This window comes from Meriones unguiculatus, chromosome 18, assembly GCF_030254825.1.
Source record: "Meriones unguiculatus strain TT.TT164.6M chromosome 18, Bangor_MerUng_6.1, whole genome shotgun sequence".
In the NCBI taxonomy this organism is placed as follows: domain Eukaryota; kingdom Metazoa; phylum Chordata; class Mammalia; order Rodentia; family Muridae; genus Meriones; species Meriones unguiculatus.
Genome location: NC_083365.1, coordinates 46,755,865 through 46,770,875, shown reverse-complemented (window position 1 = coordinate 46,770,875; position 15,011 = coordinate 46,755,865). Strand labels below are relative to the sequence as shown.

The 15,011-nt window shown below is 38.8% G+C and overlaps 1 protein-coding gene across 1 annotated transcript in view; it reads right to left on the bottom strand.

Annotated features, from left to right (window-relative positions):
• Window positions 1–15,011, bottom strand: part of Hsd17b12 (hydroxysteroid 17-beta dehydrogenase 12) — a 129,981-nt gene that overhangs the window by 51,524 nt on the left and 63,446 nt on the right. Inside the window, exon 4 of the mRNA XM_021627339.2 lies at window positions 2,143–2,250. Within this exon, the coding sequence (XP_021483014.1) occupies window positions 2,143–2,250 (108 nt within the window). The remainder of the gene's footprint in view (window positions 1–2,142; window positions 2,251–15,011) is intronic.

Genomic DNA, 15,011 nt, shown 5'->3' with positions numbered 1-15,011 from the left:
GAGAGACAGGGAGTGCTTGTGGACCACATGCCCCAGACTCTTATCTCTAACAAATCTACCACACCTGATCTCAAATTGCAGGCTTTCTCATGCAATTTCTCTGATGCAGTTTTGTATGAAAAAAAGAGTCCCCAAGCCCTGCAGCAACCTGATGCCCAACATTTCCCATCTTAGATTCTGTGATCCTAGAGCATCCACTGTTTCACACTGACTCAGTGAAAATAGCTGTGCTCTATAAAGAACAGTTATGATAACACAAACTACTTCTTACAGCAAGCCATTCTCCTACAACATAATGACTGTTTCCCAGTCTCCTTTCATTAGAAAGTATCAGCCACCTTCCTGCCTAAGACCACCTTCATCATTCACTAGTCCATCACTAGTCTGAAGGAGGAGAAGGCCATGGAATAAACTGTAACAGAATCTCTATTAACAAGCAATTATAGCTGTTCTTTTGGAAGCTTAAAAACAGTTAGAATTTTCCCTCCTCTTAGTGGTGTTTAAGGAATTCCAGATCTAAGGGTAAGGAAGAAGACCTTTTAAAGTCTTTTCCCAATGTAGGTATTTAAATAAAAAAGAACACATAGACATTTATATAAAAAAGAACACATAGACACAAGGGCAAAAACTAACCTGGTGTTTTTATTTATCTTTTACTAATTGAACAAAAACTGGGGCAGAAGTAGAATGCATTACAGATGGGACAAGCATAAAGATGTGTGGTATAGGCTAACTTGACAGGCAAGGTTAGCTACAAGTCCAAAAATCCTTAGCGGGATTATACTTGGGTAACTGGCTTTACAAACTGTCTTATTTAGAAGTTGTTATAAAAAGGAGGCTGGTTATTGTGGCACACACCTTTAATCTCAGGCAAAGGCAAGTGTATCTCTGTGAGTTCAAAGCCAGCTTGATTTATAAAATAAGTTCCAGGATAGCCAGGGCTTTTACACAGAGAAACCCTGTCTCGAAACCAAAACCAAGACCAAAACAAGTTATAAAAAGGCCATTCTATGGGTACTGGGAAGAGTGGTCAGGCTTGGTGGTGCACAACTGTAATTCTAGCACAGAGGGATCCCGGGGCCCAGCCTAGCCCCACTGAAGCTCAGTCTCAGTGATAGGTCATCTTAAAACACAAGGTGGACAAGGATCAGAGTCACCCAAGTTTGACCTCTGGCCTTCATGTCCATTTACACACACAGGTGCACACAGACAAGCACACACACAGTATTTCGTGATTTTTTTCACACATATCATCCCTACCCTCTTCCGTCCTTTTTCCTCACTGTACTGGTTCCTTTCTTTCTCAGAAATAGTTCTCCTTCTACTATAATGTCATATACATGTCTGTGTATGTGTACATGAATGTCTATTATGTATGAGCACACAGATTCCACATGTGAAAGAAAAACATGATATTTTATCTTCCCTTCAATTACCCTGTCAAGGTCTTCTGATGGCCTTTTTTATAAAATAGTTCAATGTTCCCAGCAAACACTTTTGGTTCTCCAGTAGGAGAAAGCAGCTAAGGTACAATAAAACACAGCAAAAGACTTAGAGAAAACAAATAGACACTCAGGCTGCCCCTCAGTCTTTCTGTGACTTTAGACAAATCCCAAGTCTCTTAATACCATGCATTTTCAACTGACATATCTTTACCTAAAGGGACAAAACATGGAGTGTATGTGGTAGAGTTCTTTTTTGTATGAAGCATAGATGAGAACAACCTTTCTGTGGCGTTAACATTCCATGGGGCTGAGACTGTGAATAGTATTTAGAAAGGCTTTGTAGGGAACTAGTTAATGGTCTCCTTGGTCATGAATGTTCAACATCACGAGCCTTATAGGATAACTATCACTCAAGCATGCCTCTGCCTTCTGAGTACTAGGATTACAGGCGTCACTACCAAGCCCAGTCTTTCAATGTTGCTAACATATACAGAGAGACTGGGACTGGAAGTAAAGCAAAGAAAAATAACTAAACCATAAAGTCACTGACAAAGCTTCAAGCACTCATAAGTTACTATCCACCCTGGCTAACTGTATCAGTGATCTGACCACTAAACACCTAACCTCCAAAGAGAAAATAAACAGTAAAAGTCAAAGAATTAACAAGATGAGCCATAAATGTGGCAAAAATACAAACCTAAAACGCCAATTTCAAGACCCGACAGGCCTGTCTTAATTTTATCATAAATATCATCCAATGAAAAGTCGACAGCAATGGTCCTTGTTTCAACTTTGAATTTTTCTTCTGGAAGAAAAAAGACAAATGATGAGCAAAAGGGAAAATTAATACATGGCAATTATGATTAAATCTCTGGATAACATTATCCTTTCAAACTTTCTTCCCCCAATTTGATATGACATTTAGAGCAGGATAATTTTAAGCAATCATGAGACTATTTCTAAGAGATGATAGAGAGTCAACAAAACAATAGTTCAGCAATTAAAAGTCACAGCATCGTCACTGAGCTGCCTGAATGCATCTTGTCAATTCTCCTCTTGTAAATCAATAATGATAACTACTTTTTCAGACTCAGGCACAAATAACAAAACATGATTCATGTCATAAGATTATATACTTTTTAAATATCACTGCCTTTGTGACTTTACCTGCTAATTCATGTCTCTTAATCTCAGGAAGAAGTCTTTATGTTATAAAATAGCATTTTAATTATTAATCTATTCTCTCATATATTAAATCCCAATCAGTATCCCCTCCCTCTTCTCCTCTCAGTCCTCCCCTCCCTCCCTTACCACTCTCTATACACGCCTCCTTTGTGTCCCTTTAGAAAAGGGCAGGCCTCTCAGGGATATCAACTAGACATGGCATATCAAGTTACAGTAAGACTAGGTACTTCCCTCATATTAAGGTTGGACAAGGTAACCAAGTAGGAGGAAAGAGGTCCCAAAAGCAGAAAAGTGTCAGAAAGAGCCCCTGCTCCCTCTGTTAGGAGTTCCACAAAAACATCAGTACCTTTTTTTAAAATTATTTATTTATTATGTGCATTGGTATTTTTGTCTGCATGTATGTCTGTGTAAGGATGTGAGATCCCCTGGAACTGGAGTTACAAACAGTGGTGAGCTGCCATGTAGATGCTGGGAATTGAATTTAGGTCCTTTGAAAGACCAGTCAGTGCTCTAAACTGTCCTAAAGTATTGTAAAGTGTGATACATTAAAAGAAAACAAAGTTCACCTTAGTAGAATGAATGTGATCTTACTTTAGTTTCTAGACTGGTTAACAGTTAAGTCCCTAATGTAAAGAGCCACACAAAGTGCACATAAGCACATAAAGGGACATAAGAAAGACCTCGGTGCTCTCCTTTCCTCAAGGTCCAAAGAGCTACTGATGCAAGTAAGAGCTTCTGAAGTGAGACCAAGGGAAACACATTCATCAAGGGTAGGATACAATGTTTACTTTCACCTTCACAGCCAAACCCTTCAAAGCCTGTGGGCTTTGAGATCACCCAGATTTGGATGTTAATCTCATTCCTGTAGTTCTTTATAGAATGACTATGAGCAAGACAAACATCATGTAGGAGCCTCCGCATCCTCTTGCAACAGTGAAGTAACTACTTCCCAGCTCAGGCCCAGCTATACCAGTGGTCATCACTGGGCTCAGATGATGACCACTGGTACAGAAGGCACTTCACAAATGCTGGGCCTGCCCCTCCTCTACCACCTGCCCTCCTTCCCGTAACATTAGCAGGCTAAGAATGCTGTTCTTTGAACCTTAGGATAACTCAAAAAAATTAATTTTAAAAATCTTGCCTCCCAAAATAAACCTTTCTTCAGTGGGAGCCAATGTGAATTCATCAAGCAGTTTTCATGATTAATCCTTATAGGGAGTGTCCATTCATGATCTCAAAGGATTTGTGGCTAAAGCTAGAGCTGGCTTATGACAGATCTGATTTCTAGTTAGAGTCAATGAAAAGTATAGACCCTCGTAGAAATTCATGCACCTGCAGAGAAGACCAAGAGATTGACCAAGAGATACCTTTCCTGGTGTTAAAGGTACAGTTCCTGTACAGTTAGTAACGTGTGTTTATGCATTGGAGAATAAACTGTCTCTTGTTGCTGGGCCAATTATGTCTTAATGGAAAATGCCCCAGAACTCCCCATTCTACTTAACACTGACTTTAAAACAGCCCCAGATTAACATGGAAAAACAAGCCCCTAAACAACAGACTGAAAGGTTCCTTGTATTCAGTGTAAAATTTTATGCAAGAATACGATACCTTTAGTTATTTGATTTGAAAGCAATGCTTTTTCCCCCCACATGAGCACTTAGTACTAAGCAAATGTCTCTAAAAACAAAAGTCCCTATACCCCTCAGTCAAATTCACCCTTCATATCACCACAGGATTTAGTGAAGACCCTTGCGTTAGTGCACATCACTGGATATACATGATACTAAAACCAACTGATGGACTTTTGGAAAGAAGGTTCTTTAGTGAAGAACTCTATGAAGCTTTCTTTGTGTTCACACTGGAACAGGCAATATGTCTCCTGCTGTAAATTTTTTCAAGATAATTAAAAGTTTTCAACTTATTCTTGGGTGACCTCAAATCAGGTTCTGGTCAAGAAGGCACAGTCTCTTTTTCTTTTTAGATTTTCTCCACTCCTCTATCATAGATCATATCCTCGTCTTCTTCCCAAACCTCTACATACTTCTACCTCACTTGTAGTAAGAGCTGGAAGTCCCTGGCAAGTACCCAGATACTTCTCTTAGCTCATCTCCAGCTGTTCTTTCCAGTTCTAGGCACAAGGCTCCTCACAGTTCCTTGAACACAATGTGTTCCAAATACACTAAGGGCATTTTTACCTTTTTTCCCTCTGTCTGCAATGTTGTTCCAAAGTCCATGTCTCTTTTTGGGTCCTAGAGCAAATACTACCTTCTCAGAGAAGCCTGGCTTGCCCAGCTTCTGAAATATTCAGCTACCCTCCTTTAGCACCATTGACACCTTTGCTTTTAATAAAGTATGTACTTGTTTGTCCATCAGTAGAACTGAGTTTCTAAAAGACAAAGACCAGGTTTTGTCTTGACACATGTGATAAAGGACCTCCCCACTATGGTCTCATCTCCTTAAGCTCACTCCCCTCCTTGATTTAATGAGGGCCATTTCCAGTATCACATGCTGATGACAATGTCCAGTGGAAGATGCTATAGCCATCCATGACCTGGAAGTGCAGGTATTGATGCTACAACCATCTTTAAGCAGTGGTACTCTGATTCTACAGTAAGTGAATCTCCTCTTAGCAGGGGTTCTCTGATAGTGTAACACACGAACTCTGATGCTGCAGCCAGGTTGCTGTTTCAGAGTATCCTGAATGATCCTGAAAGGTCAAGTCTGGAACTGAATCCACAACAGCCTGAGGAGGCTACTCAAGCAGCTTTTATATAAAAACTAACTGCATAAAGGCCATAAACACTGAAAAAACAAACAAACAAACAAACAAACAAAAACATTCCAGTCTGACCACTGTTACATTTTGTTCAACAAACTGGTAAGTTCTAAACTTGCATCTCCTATGTCTAATAACTTTATATACTTTTGGAAGAATTTTCCTAATTCTCTACCCCAAGTATGTTGATGTAGAGAAATTTTAATCCAGCAACATGGCTGCTCTGGCAAGAGATCACATTCAAAGACCTTCTAGTTTTGTGACCTAGCTGGAATGCAGACACACTCTGGATTATAGTATGATCTGGGTGGAATACAGACACATCCTTTAATCCCAAATAAGGAAGGTAAGGTTGATTTATAGAAGGAAGCAGCCATGTTTGAAAGTAATGTCTAATTGAGGGACAGTCTAAGTGACAAATGAGAGAAAAAACTGACAGACTGAGTCAGCGATAGTATATACCCAACCCTCATGAGAACAGCACAGAAAAGAGAGGCTACTTAAGAGCAGCAGAGGGAGAGAGTTTTTACTGAGAGTTTCTTCCTGGAACAGTTTTACAGAGACAGGTTGCAGAGAGAACAAGCTAGACACAGATGAAGAAAGAGCCAGAGCCAGAGCCAGAAGATTAAAATTAGTTTGAGACCAGGGAGAGTAATTCAGTCAGAAGCCAACGGAAGCCAGTTTCAATCAGTCAGCTTGGAGAGGAATTGGTGACAGAACAACTGAGTTGACCCAGCCAGTGAGAGTTCAGAAAGAGCTATAATGGCTGTGAAATGGCTCTCATCTCATTCCCTCATCTGAGAAAATAAAAACATTTACAGCTGGTGATATTAAGTATGAAAATGCTAGAAGATATGCCTAACCTATACAAACTTATATATTTTTTAAGTTTTCTACCAATAAAACCAAAAGAATATTTTCTTCTCCAATGATCCCCATCTCTGCTCCAAAACATCTGCATTCCCTGATATGTTTCATGTTCCATCCATGTGATAACTATTCTTGGTTGTCAACTTGACTACATCTGGAATTAACTAAAACCTAAATGGCTGGGCACATGTGTGAGCTTTCTTTCTTTCTTTCTTTCTTTCTTTCTTTCTTTCTTTCTTTCTTTCTTTTTCTTCATTTCTTTCTTATTCTTTCGCTTTCTCTCTCTCTTTCTTTCTTTCATTTTTTTCATGATTAAGTCATCTGAAGTTGGGGGGCTACTTCTAATCTGGATCTTTGAAATGGGGAGATCTACCTTTAATCTGGGTCACACCTTCTGCTAGCAGCTTATATAAAGGACATGGGAAAAGAAGTTTGGTCTCTTTCTTTACCTGCTTGCAATCTCTCTCACCAGCAAATCCATTGCTTTGCTGGTATTACAACTTACTTCATTGGGATTCTGGTATATATTGAAGAACAGCTGAAACATCCAGCTGAGATGTTTCAGATGTTGAAAACTGAACAATTAGTCGATTCTTGGACCTTCTAATGGTAGGTGGACAGCCACTGTTGGACTAGCCTGTCCAATAATAAATTTCCTTTATATATAGATTCATTCTATAAGCTTTTCTTATAGAATTACTAGGATTTTTCTCAAATCTCTCCCAAAAGTAGCTGGAGATATTAAGTATAAAAACCCTAGAAAATGTTTAATTTACACAAACTTGTAAATCCAACAGGTCTGTTCCTCTAGAGAACCCTGACTAATGTAACCCACTATGAAATTCTTGTTACTTTCCCCCATCTTCTTGGTAGTATAACAACATCTAAGACTCAAGTTACACAATGTGCAGACATATTTTTAATGATTCCCATTTTCTTCAAGGAAAAGTTTCTTCCTCTTGGGCATATTCCTGGACACCTATATAACCTCATCAGGCATACACAATATGTGAGTGTGCATGGAGTTACTGTCAAATAGGGATCCTTTTAATTCCTTGTTTTCCCAGCACCTTGTGGGATACCTGGCATGCAACAGATATCTCTACAATGAAAGAGTATGGAGGTCAGCATAGCTGGTGCAAGAAGCCATCTTCTTGATACTTCTTGAACTTCCTCTATAGCAGTAAAACTATGTGCTCTTAGGACCTGTTCACTTAAGACATAATAACATGGGCTATTAGGTATCTTAAAGTAGAAGAAAACTTTAGGCAACTCAATTCTTTCCCTCTTAATCCTCCCATAAATTCAAACACATTTGAATCTTAATATCCTTATGCCGGGAGCCAAAGCTATCTACTGAAGCCAAAGTCAAAGCTATCTATTGGAGCCAAAGCTATTTACTGAAGCCTAAGTCAATTAGTGAGTCAAAGCTATCTAGTGGAGACAAAAGGTGTTTACTAGGCCAAAGCCAAATAGTGAGCAAAGGTCATTTAGTGGAGACCTAAAGCTATTTAGTGAAAGTTATCTAGGACCCTAACTCATGGGTGAGAGACTGTGAGGACATCCGTTTGTTAGAGCATTTGTGAGAAAACATCCCTATGGTATCTTGCAGGTACCCTATTTAACACATGAAAGCACTCTTCCTGTCTCCTGCAGCAGCTAATTACCTTCCCCCTTTTCCTCCCTTCTCCCTATATAAGTTGGATAAAAATTTCTAATAAATGAAGCTTTGATCAGACAAACAGACTTGGCTTCCTTCCTTGAGCTTCTTGTCCCCTCCCATTCCTTCCATTCTCTTCCCTTAGGAACCCACGATGAAGTCCCGCGGGTCGGGGCATCCTTAGAAACAAGCCAAGACTTGACTTGGGGGACTGGATGCGAGGGTTGAGTATATTTGTCTTGGGTTAGCCTCCCTACAGCAGTCTTAAAAAGAGAGCAAACAAACAACACAACAGTCAGTGATCGTCAATTTTATGTCTAAATTTATGAAATTTTATTTACGTTCAAACATATCTTATATGTTTAAAAGAAACTTCATTTTTATACAAAATTACATACCATATATTTAGAGATGTGAAAAAATAAGTCTTTTGTACCATTTCTATTTTTAAAAGGAAAATAAAGAATAAAAGTTGCCTAATCAAATCTTTACTACTGCCTCCTTTTCTTCACCCTCAGATATGATCACACCTTCCAACCCCATCTTCTGGGGTAATTGTCTCCACATCTCTCCATAGAGTGTGCCAGCCTTTAGTGGCTCTGGAGGAAAGGTGATTGCACCCAGTAGAGGTGAACAGATCTGACTCCATGCCAGAAGGTTCCTTTAGTTAAAACTATCAAGGATTTTACACAAATGATGGTCTGTTCTTTTAACTGCCCTTGAAAAAATATTCATGATACTTTTAATCTTTTGTGAAGAGACCCACTCTCAGTCAAAGCAAAAAAATTAATCACAGCTCATCAGGATTCTATCCCCAAACAAGCATTTCTTTATTTGAAGCCAAGGTTATAATATTTTATTCATTCCAGCGCCTGTAATGAGAAGGAGCACTGGCAATAAGGACTCCACACATGGCCCTGTCCCACCCTCATGGCAGGGATATCTCATTCTTTGAAAACTGAGCTCTACACTTGCTTAAGCCTCTCTTGAAGAAATTTTCTAAAAGAGACAGTTCTTTTCTCCACCTAAAAACTTATCTGCCAACAAAAACACTGAATTATTTATCTGTTTGACTGTTTAGAGAGAAGGGAAAAACACAAAAAGAAAATCTCATTACAGTTCTTCAATATGATGATATTGCAAGGAGCACAGAAACAGAGTTCACTGGGAAGAGATGAGATATAGGTAGATGCCTGGAACCTGAGTGTTAGCTCAGTGGTGCTGGACAGAGGGCCGCTGCTCACTCCTGCCTGTCAGCTTTCACTCCACCTGTCAGCTGTGAAGCACAGATGATGCCATACATCTTGTATGGTTCCTATAGAGATGTCCTGTGATAACATGTTTATAAGATGCCCTATAAAAGTCTTAAGGGCAAGCATATTCTTACATCTACATAAGATGGTGCCAATGTCTACAACGATGGTGGTCTGATGTATAATTGTTTCTTCCTTATTAACACAGGCTGCTGCAGGTATTATTTTTGCTGTTAACTCTACAATCGATCTCATCCCCCAAGCTGGCCATGAACATCCAACTCTACTTTTAAAAATGATTTATTTATTACGTTATCACTCATAAAATCCATGTCACTATACTCTATTTTCAGTTTTCCAAACTAGTGTCCAAATAGTTCTTTGACTCAGTTTGCTTTAGACTAGCATTTTGAATCACTGTATTTATCTATTACAAGCCGTACATTTTAATCCACTTTCGATCTCTGGAATCAGAACATCTTATACCTAATGACAAGTTTTCTTTCTGAGTGCTTGTCTTAGTCACTGTTCTATTGCTGTGAAGAGACACCATGACCAAGACAACGCTTATAAAAGAAAGCATTTAACCGGGGCTTGCTTATAGTTTCAGAGGTTTTTGTCTATTATCGCCGTGACAGGAACATGGCAGCAGACAGGTATGGTATGGGAGAAGTAGCTGAGAGTAATATCCTGATCCACAAGCAGAGAAAGAGACAGAGAAAGAGAAAGACAGAGACAGACAGACGCATACACACACACACACACACACACTGGACCTGGCTTGGGGAACCATAATATCATGTTGGAGGAGTGACATACCTTCTCCAACAATGCTATACCTCCTAATCCTCTCAAAGAGTTCTATTCCCTAATGACTAAGCATTCAAATATAGGAGCCTATGGGGTCCATTCTTACTCAAACTCCCACAGTGCATATAGGTGTTCTCACTGCTTTGTCATCAACAGTGTCTCAGATATGATAAAAGAAGTCCAAGTCATTGTTGACATCCACAAGACACCATTAAGGAAAACAGATCCCAAAAGCAGGATTCCAGACATCTCAAAGCTTGTAACTGGTCATCATCACCATTGGTGAAGGAAGCAGAAGATGCCCGTCAGAGTCATGACCTGAAGTTGAAGGGAGGCTAACACTCACTTCAGCAAGAGGAATTTGTGGCCAGCAAAGCACCTGCTCCTAAACTATAGCACATAAGCAGGAGTCTGTGTCAGCATTTTGTTGCTGTTGTTTGTTTTTCCTCTTTGATACTCAGTGTCCAGCAGTCCCTGCTGTATGTAATATCACTGACTGAATTCAAGAAACACAGTAAGTAGCATCCACAAGCCAGGCTTCACCTGAGGACAACAGCTAATAGCTTCAATTTGTGAAGGAGACTTATGCTACTCTAACAATTGTAAAGAGAAAGCAACATACTCATGCTGAATATAATTTTTAAATGGGACATGATAATTGCATGGAAGTTTTTTGTTTTGTTTTTAAGGAAAAAAAAAAAACTAGACAGGGAAAACCTACATGTTTTAAGAAGCCTTGCAGATGCCATGTATGGTGCACAGGGAGACCTGGAAAGAAAGAAAAAAAAAAGAGGACTATAGGAAGAGGCCAGTAGAGGTTGCAGGTGTCAGGAGAACAGGTATGGCCTACTTCGGAATTTGCAGAACTCAGTAGGGCACTTTGTTCATAAATGACTGATTTTCAAGGCAGTGACTGAAGACCATTAAACAAGAATGGGCCCTCCCAAGGGTGAGGCCAGGTACAAACACATCTGTCATACACCTAGAAGATGATTCTACGCTGAGTTATCATTTATCAGATGTTGCAAGCACTTAGCATCCTGTATGTTGTAACTGGTAATTGAGGAAGTGACGGGATCACACCTGTTTTTCAGGAAGGACATGGTGTGGCAGAGTAGAGGGCCCACAGCTTCTTTCTAAAAGCAACAGGTGACAGAGAAAGGACCAAGCACCTGATAACATCGGTCCCCAGATAGGAGGAATCTGAGCAGAGACAGCAATGGAGACAGGAGAGAAGACTTGGCAGTGAGTGTCTGCAGGACTATTCACACTATTAGCTGCCCAGCTTTAGGGAGAGAGGATCCAAATGCATTTGCTGGTTATTATCATATCTTCTAGCTACAACAGTCTTCTTGGTCTTCCAGACCCTGAGATTTTATCTTAGTATTTCCATAAATCCTGTAATATAGTGTTTCTGTTATGTTTTAGTAGAATGAGTTTTTGTTCTTCTCTGTTAGCCTGAAAGATGAAATGAGATATAAGCCATGCAAGATATCTGAACTAAAAAACAAGTTTTAGAACTTGGGTATCTGACTTCTATGTTGATCTGCCTTTATGCTTTAAAAAGGAAAAGAGGAACATTATAGTAGATTACAGAAATAACTTTTATTGCTGTCTAACTTGCTTTACAGAGTGTGTGCACAGGAGCTGGGGGAATAGAACCCAGGACTTGGCAAATTTAAGTTAAATATAAATTCTAAATTAAATTTCTAATTTCACTGAGGCATTCAGAAGGAAATGCCTAATGACTGCTTTAATTTCTTTCAGTTCTTTTTTTCTTTTTGGTTTTTCAAAACAGGATTTCTCTGAGTAGCCCTGTTTAATTCCAGCACTCAGAAGGCAGGTATATCTCTGTAAATTAGTTCTTTTCTTATTAAAGAGACTTTAGAAAAATTATATTTAATCAAAATCACAAATATAAAACAAGCACTTATTATTATATTACAATTAACTAAGTTTTTAAATATATATATATAAATATTTTATATATATATATAAAATCATGGAATACCAAGTAGCTCAGGGTGGCTTAGAATTCACTGTTCAGCCAAGAAAGACCTTGATTACCCCACCCCCACATTTTTGAAGTGGTTCTCACTATGTAGCTTTGGCTGACTTAGAACTCCCTCTGTAGACCAGGCTGGTCTTGAACTCAAGACCTGTTTCTGCCTCTTAGGTGATGGGATTAAAGCCCTATGCCACCACACAAAGATGACCTTGAATTCATGGTCTTCCTGCTCATGCCTCATAAGTATGTAATAAACACTTTTAAAATAACAGTTATTTTTTTTTTTTACATTTATTAGTTGTGTATGTGGCCCTGAGAAGAAGGCAATTTGCACAAGTCAGTTTTCTCCTTTCACTTATGACCTCTGGAGTCTGAATTCAAGTCATGATGTTTAGAGTCAAGCACCCTTACCTGCAGAGCCATTTCACTGACCCCTTAAGCAACATTTGCCAAGAGCTGAACTACCATTTTGTTCAATACAGAATATACCCAACACCCATCCTCCTTTACATTATTATTAAGAGCATAGTTTTCATATACTAGAGAAAAATAAGAGCAAAGTTAGTTGATGTACAGTTTCATGCTTCAATACCAAGTACAAACTTGGCACACATCATTCTGATCACAGGATGCCCTAAAGGACATACAGTACCATGTAAAATGTGTGGGCCTGAAGTTAATATTCTACCTCCAGAACAGTATTTTTTACAGCAAACAGTTACCTCAAATTAACTATGTTCCAAGAACATTATGTCATCATTCTGTATGAGACTTACTGGAATATTTCTAAAGTTTCCAAATGATTATTCTCATAATTACCCACTTTCAATATTTGAAAAAATATTATTTCTGTATTTTTAAAATATCAAATTAAAGTAATGTACACTGAATCCCCATTCCTGTGTCATTTTAAACTGCTATCATGATGCTTAGCATCCATAACAACTTTGTGAAGGTGGCAACCTTCAAGGTCCACAGTCAATGAAAACCCATGAAAATCAAAATGCCAAAGCACTCTCTGTCTTTGCTGTGTCAACAAAGAGCAACGGTGGGTGGGGGAGGCGAATCAAAGCAGTGGTACTCAATGTTCTGGAGGTCACTGCCTCCTTCAAGCTTTTACAGTAAAAAGACAAAAGTCAATTTCATTTAATACTGTTCCCTGATCAAGCACTAAAATTATTAATTTTACTGCAGGACTGTATATACTTTCAAAGTTCTGTGTGATAAAATGAGGTGTATATATTTGTGTGTGTGTGTAGCTAATACAATGGCTGCCTGGAGGTAAAAGATGTGAGTCACTATTCATGTGCTGAACTGACTCCCTTTTCTTGCAATACCATTTTGCTGTAAGAACAAACAGCAAAGCTGTATTTATTCAGATTTGGCAGATACTGTACCAACAATGAATGGGTGAGCCTGCCACTTTGAGAAAAGCAAGCAACACTTTTTTTTTTTTTTTTTTTTTGGTCCATGGTAAAAATTTAGCTTTTAAATAAAATCACAGTTTTGGAAGATTTACACCTACTACCACAAGTCTGAAAAAAAAATTATGATGAGAATGGAGTTGATATTAACATTTGTGATCAGTCCCTAATGTAATAATACTGTGGAGAAATCTATATAACTCCCAAACCAACATTTTCCAGAGCCTAAAGGGATAAAATCATGGCAGACACAAGACCTATTTCAGGCATATGTGGACAATGAATTTTAATGTGACAATATGATATTCCCAACCCCATAATGGAAGAAACTTGTAAGAAACCTCCATCTAGACTTTTAAAAATGTGTATATATGTATGAACAAACATGTGTCACAGAGTGCTTGTGGAAGTCAGAGGACAACTGTGGGAGTGAAACTGTGGGAATGAGTTCTCTCTTTCCATTATGTGGGGCCTGGGGTTCCAACTCAGGTTATCACCTAGGCCCTAGTTATCCACTTTTGATGTATCAAAAGAATACCCCACAATTACTTGGAAAGCTATTAAAAATTTTCACTACCTATTTAAAACTAGATTTTATTCTTACACTTCAGTCCCAATAACAAACTGTAGAAGTAGATAAGCAAATCCAACCATCTTTTATCAACATTTACAATATATTTGCAAAAAAACATACCTATACTATTCTACTCTCTCAATTTTGTCTCAAAAGTCATTCCCCCCAATGTTTTCCATTAAAATGTTATTATTTTTAAATAAGTGGTTTTAAATCTCCCATTTGACCAAATGAGACAGTAAACATTAACAATTGCACTGCACATAAACAAGGCTTTTGGACCCTCATTAAATTTTTAGAAGTGATCACCTCCCCCTAAGAGGGGAGCAGCCTTCCCAGGCCACAGAGGAAGACAAGGCATAGTCCTGATGAGACCTGATAGACTAGGATCAGAGGGAAGGGGGGGAAGACCTCCCCTATCAGTGGACTGGGGAAGGGACATGGGAGGAAAAGAGGAAAGGAGGGTGGATTGAAAGGAGTTGAGGGAGGAGACTACAGCTGGGATACAAAGTGAATAAATCATAATAAATAAAAAATGATAATATAAAAAATTTAGAAGTTACAGTAAAGGGGTAATGCTTGCTTAGTATATACTTCCTGAAGATAGTCCCTAATAAAACCAATCAATCCAAATCAAGAAATGAAGCCCAAAGCAGTACTGTATTCTAGTCTTCAAAGTTTATTCAGTACTTACCAGCTTTGCAACAATGGCTTACATAGCAGAAGCACTGAGAATAGCACACTTCATGTTCACAGCCACCTCTGTGTCAGCCTCATCCAATCTGAAAGTTTTTTCCAGTTTTGGAGCTTCATGCTCTGACATTCTAGAGATTATAATCCTCCAATGCCCTCAATCTGGATGTGCATTTCCCATTTTAGAGTCAGGCCTTGTACATTTCGCAGAAGCCACACAGAAGCCAGGCTGTGTTTCTCACTCCTCTCTACCAGCTAACATGGGATTCTGCGTTGTCCTATTACTCTACCTCTTACAATGGGAGCACTTGCC